General features: G+C 36.8%; 1 protein-coding gene across 11 annotated transcripts in view; it reads right to left on the bottom strand.

Moving 5' to 3' along the window:
• PPFIA2 (PTPRF interacting protein alpha 2) overlaps positions 1-16,834 on the bottom strand; it is a 455,764-nt gene extending 438,930 nt beyond the window's left edge. For 2 of the 11 annotated variants that reach the window (XM_074325349.1, XM_074325354.1), the window contains exons 1-2: positions 15,587-15,969; positions 11,109-11,359 (exon numbers count right to left, since the gene is read on the bottom strand). In XM_074325349.1, coding sequence (XP_074181450.1) covers positions 11,109-11,357 — 249 coding nt within the window. In that variant the 5' untranslated portion in view covers positions 11,358-11,359; positions 15,587-15,969. Of the gene's footprint in view, positions 1-11,108; positions 11,360-15,586; positions 15,974-16,421 lie in introns of those variants that run through there. The other 9 variants (XM_074325357.1, XM_074325362.1, XM_074325356.1 and 6 more) reach the window with 7 other exon arrangements.
• Between the last annotated feature and the right edge of the window lie 640 nt (positions 16,835-17,474).

Here is a 17,474-nt window from a genome sequence, read left to right as displayed (position 1 = left end):
GTTCACCAAGCAAAATAATGATTTTTAATTTCATTTTATTATTTGGTATTTTTGAACAAGAACCAAGTGCCAGATACTGTTGTAGTTAGAAAATACAGCTGTGAACCATTAGAAAAGAATCTGCTGGCTTCACAGAACAGAATCTAGTGGAGGGAGAAAGATCTCATAAACAAGACAAAGAAATACAATATACACTGAGTTGAATGGCTATAAGTGCTATGGATTGAAAGCAGAGAAGAAGGATTGAGAGTATTAAGGAAGGGCTATAACAATTTTAAATAGGGTGATCAGGCATGGTGTCACTGAGAAATAAGACATGAAGTTTTTTAGCCTAAACCAATTGCAGATTTGCATTTTATTGAGATCAAGACGACTAAATGAAGGTCATGAACTCAGTTTTGGACATATTTAATTTCTGCATTTGACGATATTAATCGGAAGGTCAGGGAAAAATGTCTGGATTCGAGATGTACATTCCAGCATCATTAACATTTACATGATATTTAAAGCCAGGAGACAGAAGAGATCAACAATGGTGTCAGTAGAGATGGAAAGAGAAAAGGTAGAGTCACTAAGCCCTGCAGTAATCAAGTATTAATCAAGTCAGGAGGATGAGGAGTAACTAATAAAAAAGACTAAGGAGTGACCTATGAACTAGGAGGATAACCAGGCAACTGACATATGCCGAAACCAAATGGAGAAAATTTTTCAAGAAAGAAGGAGAATTCCACTGTGTGTACTGATAAACAGGAATGAAGATGGAGAGAGAGTTGATCATTGCACTTAGCAATACGGAGGTTATGGATAATGTTCACAAGGGCAGTTTCGATGAAGTTGATGGGATGAACGCCAGACTTGAATGTATTCAAGAAAAAATGGGGGAATATAAATTAGAAAAATCAAGTATATGCAATTAAAAAAAACACACAACTTTTGCTGTACAGGGAAAGATAAGTGGGGTGGTAGCTTGGTACGCCAGGGTCATTAATAGATTTTTTAAATGGAAGAAATATAAGAATATTTAATTCTGTTGATTACAATCCATTAGAGATGGAAACATTGATGATGTAGAATTAAGAAGGGGGAAGTTATGTCCTGGAATAGCAAAATGGGATATCGAGAACATTAAGAGAGGTAGCCGGTCCTTTCTAGGATCATGGACAGTTAATCACAGTAGAGGATTAAAGGCAAGGAAATAACTAGAAATAACAGTCCGTTTCAAAGAATTTACAAGTAATTGTGATATTCAGTGTATTATAAGCCTCACTTTCTTATTGCCACAGTGTATTCTTAGGAGTCATTGTATTGTATTGCCCAAGGTCTTAAGACAAAATATAGCATAGATATCAGCAACATTATACTGTAAGCACAGAACCAGACACAGAGTCGGCCCTAAAATATTTGTTGAATAAATAGTAGCTTTTTATTAAATGGCTATGATTAAATTAATAAAGCTAAGGTGTATACCCTCTATAATCCTTTGAAATTAGCAAAAGTATACAACATATTAGAGAAAACTAGAATTCCCTCACTTATGTGTAAGTAAACATTGTCAAACCCATTGTCAAAGGGTTTGGAGAAGTTGAAAATGAAATCCAAGTATTATAATTTCTAGTTAAATTCTCTTTCCATGGAACCCATACTATCTTGCTTATTAAAAGGACCCAATGGGCTATAAAGTATGCTCAGTACATAAAAAGACAAATTCATGGTATCATAATTATGAGGATTTGAGATCCTTGAATAATTATGCTCAGTATAATTATACTATATCTAATAATCATTTCACATTTCATTAATGATAATTTCATTTGCCTTATTAGAACTGAGGAGTAGTCATGAGAAATGTTTTCAATGGTCCGTGTCTCTTTAAGACTGTTTCCAGAGAAGTTTAGACTTCTTTAAATCTAGATGAACATAATGAGATGAAGGAAATGGCTAAGGTAAAACAAAAGTAAGCCATGAATGGAATCCTGGTGAGTACCACTTACCAAGAGTGTGGTGTGGAACAAGTTATTTAACCTCTCTGTGCCTTGGTTTTATCACCTGTAAAATGGGAATAATAATAATAACAACCTTATTGGAATGTTTTGAGGATTAACTGAGATGCTAACCTAACCAATTTAATGAATGTTCTAGGTTCAGAACTAACAGTATTAGACCTCCTCTGATTACCTCAGAGGAAATGATAATGAAATGAACTTCAAGTGAAATTTTAGGTAGTTATCCTAGCTTTTCTGCTCATGCTTAGGAAATAAACTACGTGCCCTTTTGTTTTGGAATTAAAAAGTCTAATGATTTCATAGTTCTAGTTCAATATAGGACTGCATAATATACAAAGCCCTGAGCTCCTATCCAACCTAAAGCTTCCCCTCTTGCACTCAGTTCAGGCTTGTTTCAAGCTTTGAAGTCTGCACTGGAGGATGAGGGCATGATGGTCTCCCTTTATTCTGACATCCTCCTTTCACAACAGCAGATCCTTTCAGAGTCAGGGTCCAATAAAGAGAAATTGGGGAGAACAATCACAGTGGTACGTGACCAACCCAGTTGTCATCCATGGTCAGAGCTTTCTGAATGGCAAATATACAATCAACAACCCTTCTCCTGGAGTATGTCTGTAGTTTTCTCAAAGAACCCCTCTGTAGAACCCCCAGTTTTACTTGCCTTTCTCTCTGTCTCTTTTCTGTTATCAACCTCCCAGTTTGTCGCTCATTGTTCACCATTTAGGAACCTGAGCTTCTAACAGGTAACTCACTCTGTGGGTTTACACAAAGATAACCCTACGCAAACTCCCCTTTTGAGGGTCCAATTTGCTCTTCAAAAAATCACCAACTTTTGTCTTGACAGTGGAGGAACTGCAGCATGCCTGATATACGACTCTTGAATCTGTCATAGATAGAGGGACTCTCCAGCCACACCTGTGGTTTTTAGACTTGAGCTACTGGAGGAAACACATCAAGCTCTCTGAATACGTTCCCTGAAGCCCTTCTCACTTACATAACCTGAACAAGAACCACCCCACCCCTCATACATGGACTTGTACATTATACACAGCAAAGCAACAACTCTCCAAAATAACTCTCTCTGTCTTCTAGCTTTGCCACGGCAAACTTTGTAGCACCTTAAAATGGTGTTTGAGCTAGTGCTGGACTTACTAGTTGAATTGCATCTTAGCACCTCACTTATTTAGATTCCCCTCAAATAGAAAGGAAGACTCCCACTTCAATATGTGGATACTTAAATAAAACATTGTCTGGCAGAGCAGGAGTGTTCAGAAATGCTAGCTATTGCTATTATTCATCTTATCTTTATTATTTAACATTTAAAGTGTGGCTATAGGTGGAGTTACCCACATTTTTTAAAATTGGAGGAAAAAGTCAAAAAGATTTAAAAAACAAGATAGTTTGGTGTCAAAAAAGTTAAGAGAGTAAGTGTTTTGTGGAGAAGGGAGTAAACACAGTGTTGAATTTTGTAGTGAATTTTAATAAAATAAACCAACTGCCTTTATCAATTGGTTATTGGTGACTCCATTTTGAGCAGCCAGTTACAAGCAGTTGCTCAAAGAGTGAATAGAAGATGAAGAAACTGAGACAGTGAGAACAGAGAAGTTGGGAAACAAGTTTACAGGAAAATAAAAATTAGATTGTTGCTAGGCAGAGACAGTTATTTCAATTAAATATATTAGGATGACATTTGTTAATAAGATTACATAAATTCCAGTGTACAATTCTATAATACGTGATCTGCAGATTGCATTATGTGTTCATTACACAAAGTCTAGTCTCCTTCCATCACCATGTATTTGACCCTCTTTACCCTTTCCATCCTCCCTCCACCACCCTACCCCACCAGTGTTTGGGTTTTGGTTTTCTGTTGTTGTTGTTGTTATTGTACTTGTCATCATTTTACTTTTAAATAATAGATTTTAATATGTTACCAAAAAGACATTTTTTTTTGTGTGTGTGTGTGTGTGTGTGTGTGTGAGAGAGAGAGAGAGAGAGAGAGAGAGAGAGAGAGAGAGAGAGGAAGCTATTGAAAATAAAAGAGCAAAATAATAATAATAATTGAAGGAGGAGATAGGATGAGCGATCAAGAATTTAGAGGAAAGTATTAGTCCTAAACAGGACAGGCAATACTTAAAATTAGAGAACAAGTAAATAAAGGCAATTATGGGTGTAAATAAGTATATAGTGGTATGTGAGATGTGACAAAAGAATGAATATTGAAGGACAACATACATGGTATACTAGAAAAGGAATGGTTATGGAGAATTAAGAACATGGGAATTTCAAGATGAAATAACATTGCTTGGCACAAAGATGCAAGGGGCATGAAGAATGAAAGAGGATTAATAGATTTGCAAATATGCATCCATTGATAGCACATAGAAGTGTATTTTAGGAGAACGGTGATGATAGAAGCGTGAGTATAAGCGTTAAAAAAGAAAAGAGATATAAATAAAGAGATATAAATAATGAAAAATAAAGGCTATAGGTGAATAGCATTTCATTGGGCCAGGGGAAAAAATAGCTAACTGGTAGAAAGAAAAACACATTAAGAAAATAGAATGACTACAGTAAGAAGTAGCAAAAAATGCAGCATTTTTCTCTGACAGAAGCAATGGATAAAATGCTTCATACGGTGGCATTAAGTTTCACTGAAAAGAAGGGAGCTCATTCCAGATATTATCTTCTCATCACAATAGGAAGGGATCTTGTTTGACCTAGTAATCAAGGGACATGTAAGAGGAACCACTGAGGAAGTGGAGAATTTGGGAAACTTATTTAGCAAGAGTATCGTTTAGAACTAAAAGTAAATAAATAAATAAAAGGACTTCCAAAATTTAATAAAGATTGTGGAGAGTAAGGATGTTAGTGTTTCTAATGTGGGCTAGTGTTCATTACTACCCAGTAAAATTGTGCAGTTAAGGTTGGCTAAGGATAATAATGATGATATCTATGGTAATTATAACAGCATCCATAGTTGCATTAAACATTTATTGAGCATGTACTATCTATGAGGCATTGAATTGATCATTTGACATGTTCCAGCTCATTTATTTCTCATAATGATCCTATGAGGCAGGTTCTATCATCATTTGAATTAACTACTTTGACCAAGGTTATAGAGCTAATAAGTAGCAAGCCAAAAAGATACCTAAGTCGATTGCCTTCAAAGTAAAAGTGACTTCTGTCACTCTCTTTATGTTTCACTTAAATATTTTGCATTTTAAAATGTCAAAATATAAACATATTCCTCGTCTCCACAGGTAGCCTCTTTTAATTTACTACCCCTTCAGAGTATATACTAGCATATCCCAATTTATGAAAGATACCTCCTGACATTTGATAATGTTCAAAGGTTTCGAAGCACATATACACATCTCTTTTCAGTCATTGCTGAGGGAAGATACCATCCCTCCTTCCAATTTCAGAGAAGGCAAGTTATTTAGCAGTAGATCCTCAGCTAGTGAATGGAAGGAATCCCATCCAAATTCAGATCTTCTGATTCAAGTCCAAAGCCTTGGCCATTCGGTTTATTACCAATCCTTGTTCCTTCTTTCTCCTCAATAGTCTTTCCATTTCTATTGTCTTTATTAGATTCAAGGTTCACAATCATATTTCAAATTCCCACACTTCAGGAGAACTATTAAATTATCATAATAAACTTTCCTTGACATAATAATGACCCAAATGTTTTCAGCTTACATTTGTGGTAGGATTACACTGATGGCCCCAGGCTTTATGCCTCCCTGTCAAATTTTGCCATGTAATTTTGTGTTGCTTTCCACTCTGTTTTTGGGCTTGGCCAAGTGATAGTACCAAAAAGACTCAAGCAGAAGCTTAAAGAGCACTTGCTTGTTTCTGCTTTGTTCTTATTCCTCTGCCATGATCATGAATAATCAGGCCTATTGCAGTATGAAACACATGCATAGAACTGAGAGGCCCCAGTTGGTCCAGCTGAGGCCATCTATATCGGACAATGGCCAGTTAACATATAACTAACTGAGCCAACCTTTAGCTAACCAATGGCATAAGTGAGCCCAGCTACAATCATCCAATTCAAGACAAGATCAACTGTTTCATAAAGCCACACTTTTGCATGACAGTGAAGTTTTGTGTTGTTGGTTACATAGCGTTATTTTTGCAATAGATAGCTGATACATGAGTATTACATACTCTATCCTAAATCAAACAGCAGAATAATAGTCCATTATTATCTTAATTTGTCAACAGTTCACTCAAAATTCTACTGATTATCCTGTATACAAACTCTTGTCCTTAGCTGTCACCAAACATGTAAATAGGCCACACTCCTCCACTGACACTACACCTTCAATAAACCCTTCAATAAACAAATCTGTTATTCTCCTTATTTAATTCCTATTGTCTTCTTTAAGGAAAAAAAGGAAAAGAAAACAGCAATACTGCTAGTCCATCTGTCTCCTTGGTACAAATTGGGACCCCCAAGCCTAACCAAGAAAGCAGAGTACAGGCTGAACTTCTGTCCCCCAAATGTTCTTAAGCAGGGTCCTATGTATAACTCTACTGTCCCACATAAAATACCCTTGAGTAGTTATTTCCAACCTTTTTCTTAAAAATACCTCTCTAATATCACTTCCCACATGAAACTTTCTGCGGTGAATAATATATCAATATTATAGCTCAAGTATTTTCAATACTTCTATAATCTTCTGGTACTATATTAATTTGCATCCATTCATATATATATATATATATATATATATATATATACACACACACACACATATATATATATATATACATATATTTTTTTTCCCCATATATATATATATACTTCCCCCTAAGCAACTCTGTTCCTTAAGTTCTCTAGGAGACAAATTATATTCCTTTTTTCCTATCCCATTCACAAACATATGTAACCATTTAACAGGAGTAATACACAGAAGACCCTCAATATATGGTAAATAAGGTGCTAAGAATAAACTTTCATATATAACGACTTTTAGCAATGGAAAGTTCACTGCCCTTAACTTTTCTTTAAATATTCTGAATAAGCATATTAATAACTGACAGATATTTGTTTTCAAAATGTTAAAGACTATTTATTTTATCAATATTCCTAGTAAATTGTACTAAATGCTCACTGACATACATATATAGAAATTATTTTACATTTTGGCATTCTGCATAAATGAAACAAATACAAGCACTTTCATATTTAATGCTTTATTAATTAATTTTTACTTATATTATTTTGTCTACTCATCACAAACTACCCTGTGAGGTATTAGTATTAACCACTTTTTGTAGTATGGAAATCCAAAGTCCCGACTGAAGTTGATGATACACAGTAGAGTCACAATACAAAATATATCAAGTTTACTGCTCTTTCTACACCAAAACACATATGTATTTAGTTCTGTTTTTACTTTAAAAGCACTTAACTACTGGTACGCTAGGGTTGAGAGGGTTGTGGATGATTAACGTATGCTCCTGTTCTCAGGGAGCTTTTAGTCTAGATTGGTACACAGGCTCATAATCATATAATTTAGTAATAGTACGGTAAGTAATAAGAGTAAGGAACACAGAAAAAATGTATTTGGAGGGAGGGGTTCAGAGAGGATTAATGGAAGAGATAAAGTCTTGGTCAGGATGAGAAGTGAGCCAGAAAAAGAGATTGAGGAGGAACATTATGGGCAGAGAGATGACTACACATGAAAAAAAAAAAAAAGACTAGAATAGCATGAAGTTTGTGGGGACACTGCAAGCCATGCAATATTATGCCAGCATACAATGTGACACATTTGCCAAATTGGAAATGTTAGGAGAGAGAACAATGAAGAAGTTCAGGGCGAGGTGCAGAAAAACAGCATAGAATAGAGAAATTTGAGGATGACGTAGGAGATTAAAAACAGTATGGCCTGAAGTTGACCGAATTCTGAGATGAGGGAGAAAGCACCATCTATGAGGACGCTCAGGCATCTGGGTGAGGAATTCCAGCAGATTTGTTTGAGGAGTGGGAGGCTGAGTTTGAGGCACGCTGGATCTGAGGTTCTGTGGAATATTTAAACGAATCTGTGCATTATTAAGGTAGAAAAGTGAGTGTGTAGCTAGCTTGGAAACAATAGGCCTGATATGGAATAATGTGGGAGTATCAGTACTCTTCATACACATTGAAACCCAATCACATAATGAAAAACGAAACACTATAGGTACATACATTTTCTATGGTTAGGGTTGTTCAAATCATTGCTACATTTGTCCATAAAGGACTGATAGGCAAGAAAGTGACTAAAGCAAACTACCAAATCAACACGTAAAAGTACTGTATAGTCTACTTAAAACACAGTATGTCATAAAATTTGACTCTGCTTTGAATTCTCTCCCAGCTTTGTTAAAGTAATTTTCATTTTATGTTATTTTAGTAGTTTTCAATTTTATATGCCTTAGTTCTGCTTCAAAAATCACATTTATGGTAGTCATTTTCTCCATCGAGCTCAATGTCAAATGCAATGCCACCAAACAGTGAAGGTACATTGCTTACAAAATATTCAAAAATATTCAAAGATACCAATTAAAGGAAAACATTCCTCTATTAAATACAGAAAACCTATAGCCATTAAAGTACACATTAGGATGTTAAAAATTTGCTTTAAAAAAATGACTGGAAAATCACTGTCATAAGGACCTGTGCATTACTAGGAGTTTTCAACATTTATAATAGTAAAACACATACCAATACTGAAAAAATGTGTCAAAGTATTTGTAAAATGGATCGAAACCACATTCATCTAAATGTACAGGTTCCTAATGCCTAATATATAATTTCAAAACCTATACACTCTATAAACTAATATTTTATTTGTGTATTGCAAACTTAATTGGTGGCAAAACCAGATCTGCACTAACATGAGACATTTATAGTCTTTATTTTTTCCACGCAGTAGGAATATTCATAAGAATTCTCTTCACATATGAAATGTTAAGTATGGAGTGCTACCCAAAATTCGTCTGGAGGAGTGTTCCACAATATGCATTATATACATATAAAAAATGGGGAAAATTTTGAACTGTAAAACTACTAGCCTCAAGGAGTTTGGATAAGAGATGGTGCCACAGTGTATAAATTTCAAAACTTAAAATTTTCGGTGGCATTATAATCTAGGTATTTAATACAACAGAATTGCCAGAATTAAATTTTTTTGCCCTTCTATCTTTAAGAAGATATTTATCTATACAATATCATTATGTATGAAAACATGTCTAGTCTTTTCCTCCCCCCCACCAAATATCTTGTTCTAGTACGTTATTTTTACAACATTCCTTATGAGATAACCACTCACTTTCATACAAATACATAAAAAATTGAAAAAACCCAAATTCTTTTTAGAATCACTTTGATAGGGTTAAGATCCAAATGGACAGCATCAGGCTTGAATAAAATATAAGAAGATAAATGTAGGAGGGATACATTCATATTCTTACACTTAGGACCAAAGAGTCAACTTACAGGAAGAATAGGGAAAATTGGAACACATGAGCATTTATGCAACTCAGTTATAAACTTCATTTGACTACTGTCCCAGGACATACTGAAAGCATGTTGAACTTGCCCCCAAATATAATACAATCCGAGGCTTCTCTAATGAAACACTCTATCCAGAAAGAGAAGTGATTGTCTCATTCTATGCTCGTCACAGAAGACAAGGAATAGTGTGATTGGTTCAGAGAACACACTTTAACAACAGCATTGACCAACTCAAATAATCATAGAAAGAGTAAGGCATGATGGTTCGTTCTAGAAATCACCTTGTGCAGAACAATTGCAAAGACTGAAATGTCTAGCTTGAAAATGTGTAATTCTTGGTGAAGAAATTTGGTAGTTGTCTTTGAATGAATTAACTCATTCTGTGTAATTAAACAAACCAATGTACCAACAGGTGAGAGTTACTGGAAACATCATTGCATCTCACAAGACAAACTACCTGAAAATGAAAAAGACTGGGACAGAAGTTACCCATATAGGGTTATGGGATTACCTAATGGGGATGTGACAAAAGTGACCCTTTACATTCTGAAAGTGGTCAATATCTCAACATCACAGTGCAAATTAGTTCTAATACAGCTGGGTTTAGAATTTAAACAACTTTGATTATATAATTTTAATATTTATGAAGACAAAATATTTATAAGACATAATTTCATAGAGAGAGGTCAACTCTTCATCTATTGCTATACTGTCCTTAAAGCAGAGGGCCAGTCAAACTTGTATTTACAAGAAAAAACACAGTGCTTTGGGGTGATTATTAAAAATCTCTTTCATATTCTATGCTTTTCTCAGACCTAAAATAAACACAGTTATGCTATTCTTAAATAAGAAAATTGAATCTCATTATTAACTTTGTGTATATATAATCTAGGAAGTCATTGAAATGTTATGTCCTTTTCTATAAAATAAGATGCTTGACAAAAAAATACTAAAAAAAAACTAATATAACAATTTTAAGTTTGTGAAATGGGGCTGAACTTTTGCTTTTTCTCCAATTTCCAAAATATTTTATTTAAAAAAGAAACTGGTGAAATGTTTTTTTGTTTTATTTTTGAGGGAAGAGGATAATACATCAATAACTCGAGAATTTTTAAGCAGGTGTTAGGCATTTTTAAAGAAAGACAAATAAAAAAAAATTAGGTAACAGACTTCCAAACAGCTATCATTTCCAGAGACAGAACACATAATTGAAAAAGAAAAGTAGCTATTTCCAAATATCATTATTGTCTTTAAGAAGCAAGAAAGAGAAACTCAACTACTCCCATATTCTGGTGATTAAAAGCTGATCAACAGGTGATATTCTACCCCCACCAAAACATACAGATAAAATTTTCAAAGAAAAGACCAGATAGAAACTCATGCGTCATACTTCCCATTACCAATGTACCATGATTTTGTTTGAGGCAAGGTTTCGTGTGAATTAATTTTCTATTCTTAAATTTTTGTCACCCAAACATGCATATCATATATTTTAAAGGGAAAAGTCATTATAAAAATGGGAATAAAGCAAAGCTTATTTGTCTTATCACATTTTCAATTGCAATAAGAAGGGTAAATGCTACCAGGAAGCATACCTGTGGCAGGGCTGAATTGAGCTGTCTCTGGAGCGAATCTCTGTCGTAGATGACATCCTGTAGTCTTTGCTGAGCAAGTGAAAGACTTTCTTGGGTCTCCCGGAGGGTGTCTAGAAGACGGTCCCTTTCATCTAGCATATTAACCATCAGCTGCTCAAAATGAGAGTCCGAGTCCGAGCCACTGCTTTGGGACCCCCTTTGGCTCATTGGGGTGTCCTCATTAATCGTGGGCATCACTTCACACATCATTGCTTAAAGAAAGTAAAGGAGAGGGAAGTCTCAGTAAAGAAATGGTTTCCAATAATGCCACCTAGCCCTCAACTCGCCAAATGCTTTGCAGCTCATTAGCCTAATTGTCTATTTGTCTCCTGCCCAACTACCCCAACTGCAACCAAGCTAAATATTTTGGCCTCAATGCAAAATGAATGATTCATTGACTTCCTTCAACCTACATGCTTTCTCTGATCATGACAATCCACATATCTCCTACAAAATACAGTTTGTTTTCACCTACTGCTCAAAGTTTAGTTTAGTTTTGTTTTCATGATTTATCCCACCTAATTCAATTTATAGTAATGCGCTGTTATTATTATTATATTTATTAATTGATCACCTTTCTTCCCCTGTAAGTTTACAAATCCCTCATAATACCTCCATCTTACCCTAATTTGTTATATTGTTAACAGCAAGCACATTAAGTCTGGCACTTACTCAATGGGTGGATAGAAAATGATTTTTGAATGACTTGAATAATTGAATGAATAAATGTTCACTTTTTTTAAAAAGTCCACAAACGACTGAGTATTTTTTAAGTAATAATCAGCTTTTACAGTTTTACTTTATCAACAGATTTTTTTTCATACCAACTAGTTTAAAGCTTCTTGACTTTACAACTCCCATTTTATTATTGTTGTATGCTCTCTGAATTCCTACAGTAGTCTACACAGAGTAGAGTGACTGAATTATATATAAGCTTTATGAAACAGACTGAGGTGCATAAATATGTTTAGGTGAATATACTACTAATTATACTTAATAGTCCTTTGTTTCCTGTGAGCTAGCTGCATTGTCTGGTTTCCATTCAAACAACATAAACTAACACTCTCTCAAATGTTCCACAAAACAGATGCCATAAATTACATTAGCTAATGTAGTAACTTCACATCTCAGCTGCTAATCAGAGGCTCCCGGTTATGAAATAAATGAAGTGCTCAGAATAGTTTTTAAAGCATTTATTAATTTGATTTAAAATTGACAACACAAACATTAGGATGTAACACTGATCTATAGTTGACATTTTAAAAATCAGAAAATATCTCATTTTCTTTTGTACCCTTTAATATTTCCAAAAGAATCAAACCCATCTTAATTTCAGTTGCTGTCCTGAGGCCAGGAGCTATTAATTAGAGGACTTGGTTTTGCAGAAGGCTGATGTGGAGAAAAGCTGGTTTGGCTGTTGATCCTACAGCATTCTTTGGTTTTCTAATGCAAGGTCAATTCATTTTTCAGCCTACATATTCCTGTCCTTGGGGAATATATTTCTGGTGATATTTTCAAATAAAATGTCAAGACTTAACAGCTCAATAGTTAATTACTTTTTATGTGATTCTTCTTATAAATTGAGTTATTGAGGAGAAAAATTCAATTATCTGTGAATGATTTGGTCAGGACCCACTGAAAACTAGGAGAAACTTTTAGATAGATAAGGGGAAAGTATTTTGTGACTGATGTCTTGTTTAAAAAAATTAAGGAGGTGATTTTAGAATAAAGATAATACTTTGAATTATTGAGCATCACTCAAAACACTGGGCCACCAGAAGGTAAGAATTTGACTTGTTCAATTTCCTGTTTACCCTAAAATAAATAACAGAATAGATACATAGGGTGTATTTATGCACATGTGTGTGCACACACACAGGATGACTATTGTTAAACACGATGAAAATATAATATTTTATATTTTACTCAAGTTGAATTTTATACAAACACTATCACAGAGATGGAAGAAAGAGATTCTTTTCCAACTGCTACAAATTTTCTTTACATTAATTGGAAAGGAATTGGAAAACAAAATAAATGTTCCAATACATTTGAATATTTAAAACAATTACTTTACATGCCATGCATGAAATACACACTCTGAACAGCTGTGTCATTCTGAGAAATAATTACCAGGAGCTAGTATGTTTCTTTTTTATATTTAAGGTTACAACAAAATAACTGGAAGAGCAAATGGCAGCAAAGTGACAATTTGTGCCAAAACACTTGCAAGGTTTAAATTTTAGGGTTACTTAAACATTCATAAATCTGTATTTTCACTCATATCCTTCTTGAAAGGAAGCCATTAGCCTGTCTTCACTCAGGATTACTTATAACAACTTTAAATTCCCAGGAAAAACATAACTGCAGTGATTAGGCTACAATTTTCTCCTGAATATACTAACCTAACTCTAACAAAGGCTTATCGTCACCATGGCTCTTAGATCACTATCTCAAACTTTAGGCTCTTAGATTACTATCAAAGCTGGTCTTTGGCATAGTCAGTCCAAAGATGCTAGGATGAGAAGCAGCTTAGGCACTTAGAAAGTCTATTAAATCTACACTCTAAAGAACTTTATTCAATTTCACTTTTGTAGCATGTGAACCAGAGCAAGTCACTTCACCTGTCAAAACTTGAGTATTCTCTTTTGTAAAGTAGGGATAATAATCCATGCTAAAAACAAACAAACAAACAAACAAAAACCAAGCCTGTTGTAAAACTCTGATAGGATACCTGACTGAGATCACACAGTAAAATGATACAGAGCTATTACATATTCAAGTATTTATTTCTATCATAAAGTGACCAACGTTCACCTTTTCAGAAAGAATATTTTACCTTTGTGATTCACCCTGCTTCTATGCCTAAAGGTTTAATTCCAGTGAGTACTGTGAACTCTGCAAACCCAACTTAAAAACATCAAACTATGCAAAACTTATTTAGGAAATAAGATGAATATATGCTGCTTTTCTTCACCAACAGTCAACCCAAATAAGTAAATCTAATATCTTCTCAACAAAACTAGAGGGAAAAAAATGTTTCTGCAAAAAATAAGACCACTTTCATGAAATTACCTTAGTTTCTTACAGCAGAACTCAAATTCTGTTTAATATATATTACAAAATACTTGTATATTCCTTAAAATATCTTATAACCTATTTCATTAATGCACATTTTAGGTATTAAAACCAATTAAAAATCTATATTCAGTATAAGAGTTAAACACCCTCTTACAGAATGGATGACATCTGAAGCAACCTGGACAGTCCAGAAGGCTATGGTCATTGAACATCCAGTGCATTTAATCCTCATATACCACTTTTAACTTTTGTAATAATTTTAAACATTAAAACTGCATTGTATCACATAATTCCTGAAAAAACAGGAAGGACATACTAACAGTTTGCTTTGATATTTGCCTTATCTCCTTCTCCCCAAAGTCAATTGGGGACATGAATTATGTTAGCCTTTACTATATGAGGCTGCCTTGTTCATGAAATAAACGAAGATTTCAAGACCTACTAGAGATTATTTGTTGTGACAGGAAAAATTAAGAATAAACCTGATTGGTTTAATTATACCATTGTTTAAATTTAGCTTAAAGAATTTTATACAAGGAAAACCAACTCCCTTTTTCTTAGCACATAACCTTGACTGTCTTCTAAATCTCTCAAATTTCAAAAAAAAAAAAGTTTTGAACTGGAGACATTACCCAGGGCCTTCAGGATCCAATATGTTTCTTAGAATTATGTCCTCTAAGTAGTATCTATTCAGATGTAATAGTGCTACAAAAGGCTTTTTTTTTCTGTCAATGAATCACTTTATACAGGCAGATCATTAGGATTTAGACCCTAGAGCAGGCAAAGATGCAATTATTCTTGGTAGTTAGTTCCTTCTGCAAAGATTTAGTCTTAAGAACTAGTCCAGCTCCATCTCAGTTAACGCACAGAAAAGTAATTAGGTGAGAGAGATCCTAGCCATTGTCTGATTACATTACATGAATATTCCTCCTCCTATTTAACTCTTTGAAATCCCCTGTCCTCAAGAAATATTATTATCACCTCTAATGGAAGCATTTGACACTTCCTTTACCCCATTGCATTTACAGATGGCTGAAGAGCCAGCTCACCCCACATGGCTGGACAGTTATCTTTCAGCCACACCCCCCACCACCCTGGAGAAGTTGACTTCATCATTTCCACACTAAAATCCTTCATCCTGCCCAAGAGGAGAGAGCCAAGTAGGGAGGAGGTAGAGAAATAGGAGGAGGGATAGGAGGCGGGTAGAAAGCAAAAGGTACGGAACAGTAATTGGCAAGGAGGAATTTGCATCTCATCTTCCCTGGGGGCGGGGTGGGGCCGGGGGCGGGCGGGGGGGGGCGGGAAGTAAAAAAATAAAGTGGAAGGGAAACCTTGTAACTCAAATACAGTTTCTGTACCTAATGCCTGTAATTTCGGGTCCTGCTTCTTCAATTGATCAATGACAACCGCAGTCTCCTGCTTGAAGAGAGGAGAGGTTCACGCCGGGCACTCCTGGACCATTTCCCTAGCAACGGGAGGAGAAAGGCAGCTTAGACACTGGCGTGCCCCGGCGCCCTCCCGGAACGAGCTCGGGCTCGGTGGAGTGGCAGCATCTCGGCATCTTCCCCGCGGCTCCGTCAGCAGCCAAAAGGAGAAGCGTCCATCGGAAAAATGGCATATTACAAATTTTGCTTTGGGAAGCAGAGCTCGGTTCAGACCATTGTCAAAGGGAGGAGAGGGGGAGGCGGTTCTTAAAGCAGCAGCGGCCCCTTTGCCGGAGCAGACGCAGCTCCCCGCGTGCAGCTGGAGACTGGGGGCCGGGAGCCGGGAACCCGGGGCTGGGTTTGACTGTAGAAACTTAACCTAGCGGCGCTGCTCCGGTTACGCGCCCAGGCCACCCGGAGGGTATCTCTCCAAACGCGAGCTTTGGGAAAAGGCGTGAGGAATATCTGGAAGGAGAGTTCTCCATCTGGTCCCCCACCCGGAGCCCCTCCGGAGTTTACGGCTAACGCTGGGAGTTGGGAAGCTAAAGGGAAGCGAGTCCCTAGGGATGCGAGAAGCAGGACAGGTCCCCTCCTGGCACCCATCCTATTTCCGCGCTAGGGTGTCTCATTTCACTTAAAATAGACACTTCTATTCCAGAAACGCAAGCGCTCAGCTCCCTCTCCCCACCCCAACACACACACACACAGTTTCTCCTCCCAGCCTCTTTGCAAGCCGCGATGCTTGCATCAGTCGGCCGGCAGAACCAACCTGCTGGGAGCCGGTGCGGATGCTACAGCATCTTCTCTCCTCCCTTGCCTCGTGCTGTTGCCGCCGCTCCTCCTCCTGGGTCTCTCCCCCCTCCTTCTCCTTGGCAGCCTCCACCTCCTCTTCCTCTGGAACAAGGGCTTCCCCTGGAAGCTGCTGCAGTGGTTTCCACCGGCCCTTAAATAAATTCTGAAGTAATCACGTCTTTGCTCTCCTCCTCACGCACACGCGCTCGCGGATACACACGACTACCCAAAGCCGCCGCCGGGCTGCTGGGGCTCGCGCGGGTCCCAGTGCCCCAGGCCGAGGCAAGGGTTGGGGATGGGCAGGTGTGGGAAGAGGGGATGCTGTTCCTCGCCGGGGCTTGCCACCCACACGACGTTCGTTACGGGAAAGTTACGTGTGTAGGCCAGCGCTGCCTGGGAGGTGAATGGGCTTGGGCACCTTCTGGCTTCCTGGCCTTCCGTGCTTGTCATTTCTTTACGCGGCTTCCTTCTCCCAGGACTAGGGCATGGTAGTCATGCTTGTAAAAACCTGAGTCAATCTAGGGTGTGGCGGCATCTGTCACTTTTCATTACTTCTACAGCTCTCCACCATTCATTGCTTTGGCGATGAGGATTGTTTGTTAAGTACTCCCTGCCCTAGCGAATTTTAGCTTTGAGGTGTCTGGCTTCCATCGTGTTCCAGTTCCCCTGTACGTGCACATCCCTTTACCTAGTCTCTGCTCCTTCCGCTGCTATCCATTCATACAGACCCTTCCCGTTCGGAAAAAAAAAGAAGCAGAAGACCAAACCAGTACCTACTCTAAGCAAAAAAGGAAACATTTCAGGGAGGAAAATTCACATATCCTAGTTCTAGAGAAAAGAAAGCGGGTGTGCAGGAGGGAATTGGAAGAAGTGTTAAACACTGGGAATAATTTGGGGGTTAATGCAAGTACCTTCAGTACATCGTGAAAGAAATCCAAAAGGTATATTTCACTTTTGTGTAAAGAAAAGTGAAAGCTAACTAAAGAAACAATATTCAAATACCAGCTCCCTTAAATTAAGTACGATATTC

The sequence above is a fragment of the Rhinolophus sinicus genome, linkage group LG02, assembly GCF_036562045.2.
Source record: "Rhinolophus sinicus isolate RSC01 linkage group LG02, ASM3656204v1, whole genome shotgun sequence".
Taxonomy (NCBI): Eukaryota; Metazoa; Chordata; class Mammalia; order Chiroptera; family Rhinolophidae; genus Rhinolophus; species Rhinolophus sinicus.
The sequence above is the reverse complement of the archived record's forward strand: the minus strand, read 5'-3'. Positions and strand labels throughout refer to the sequence as shown.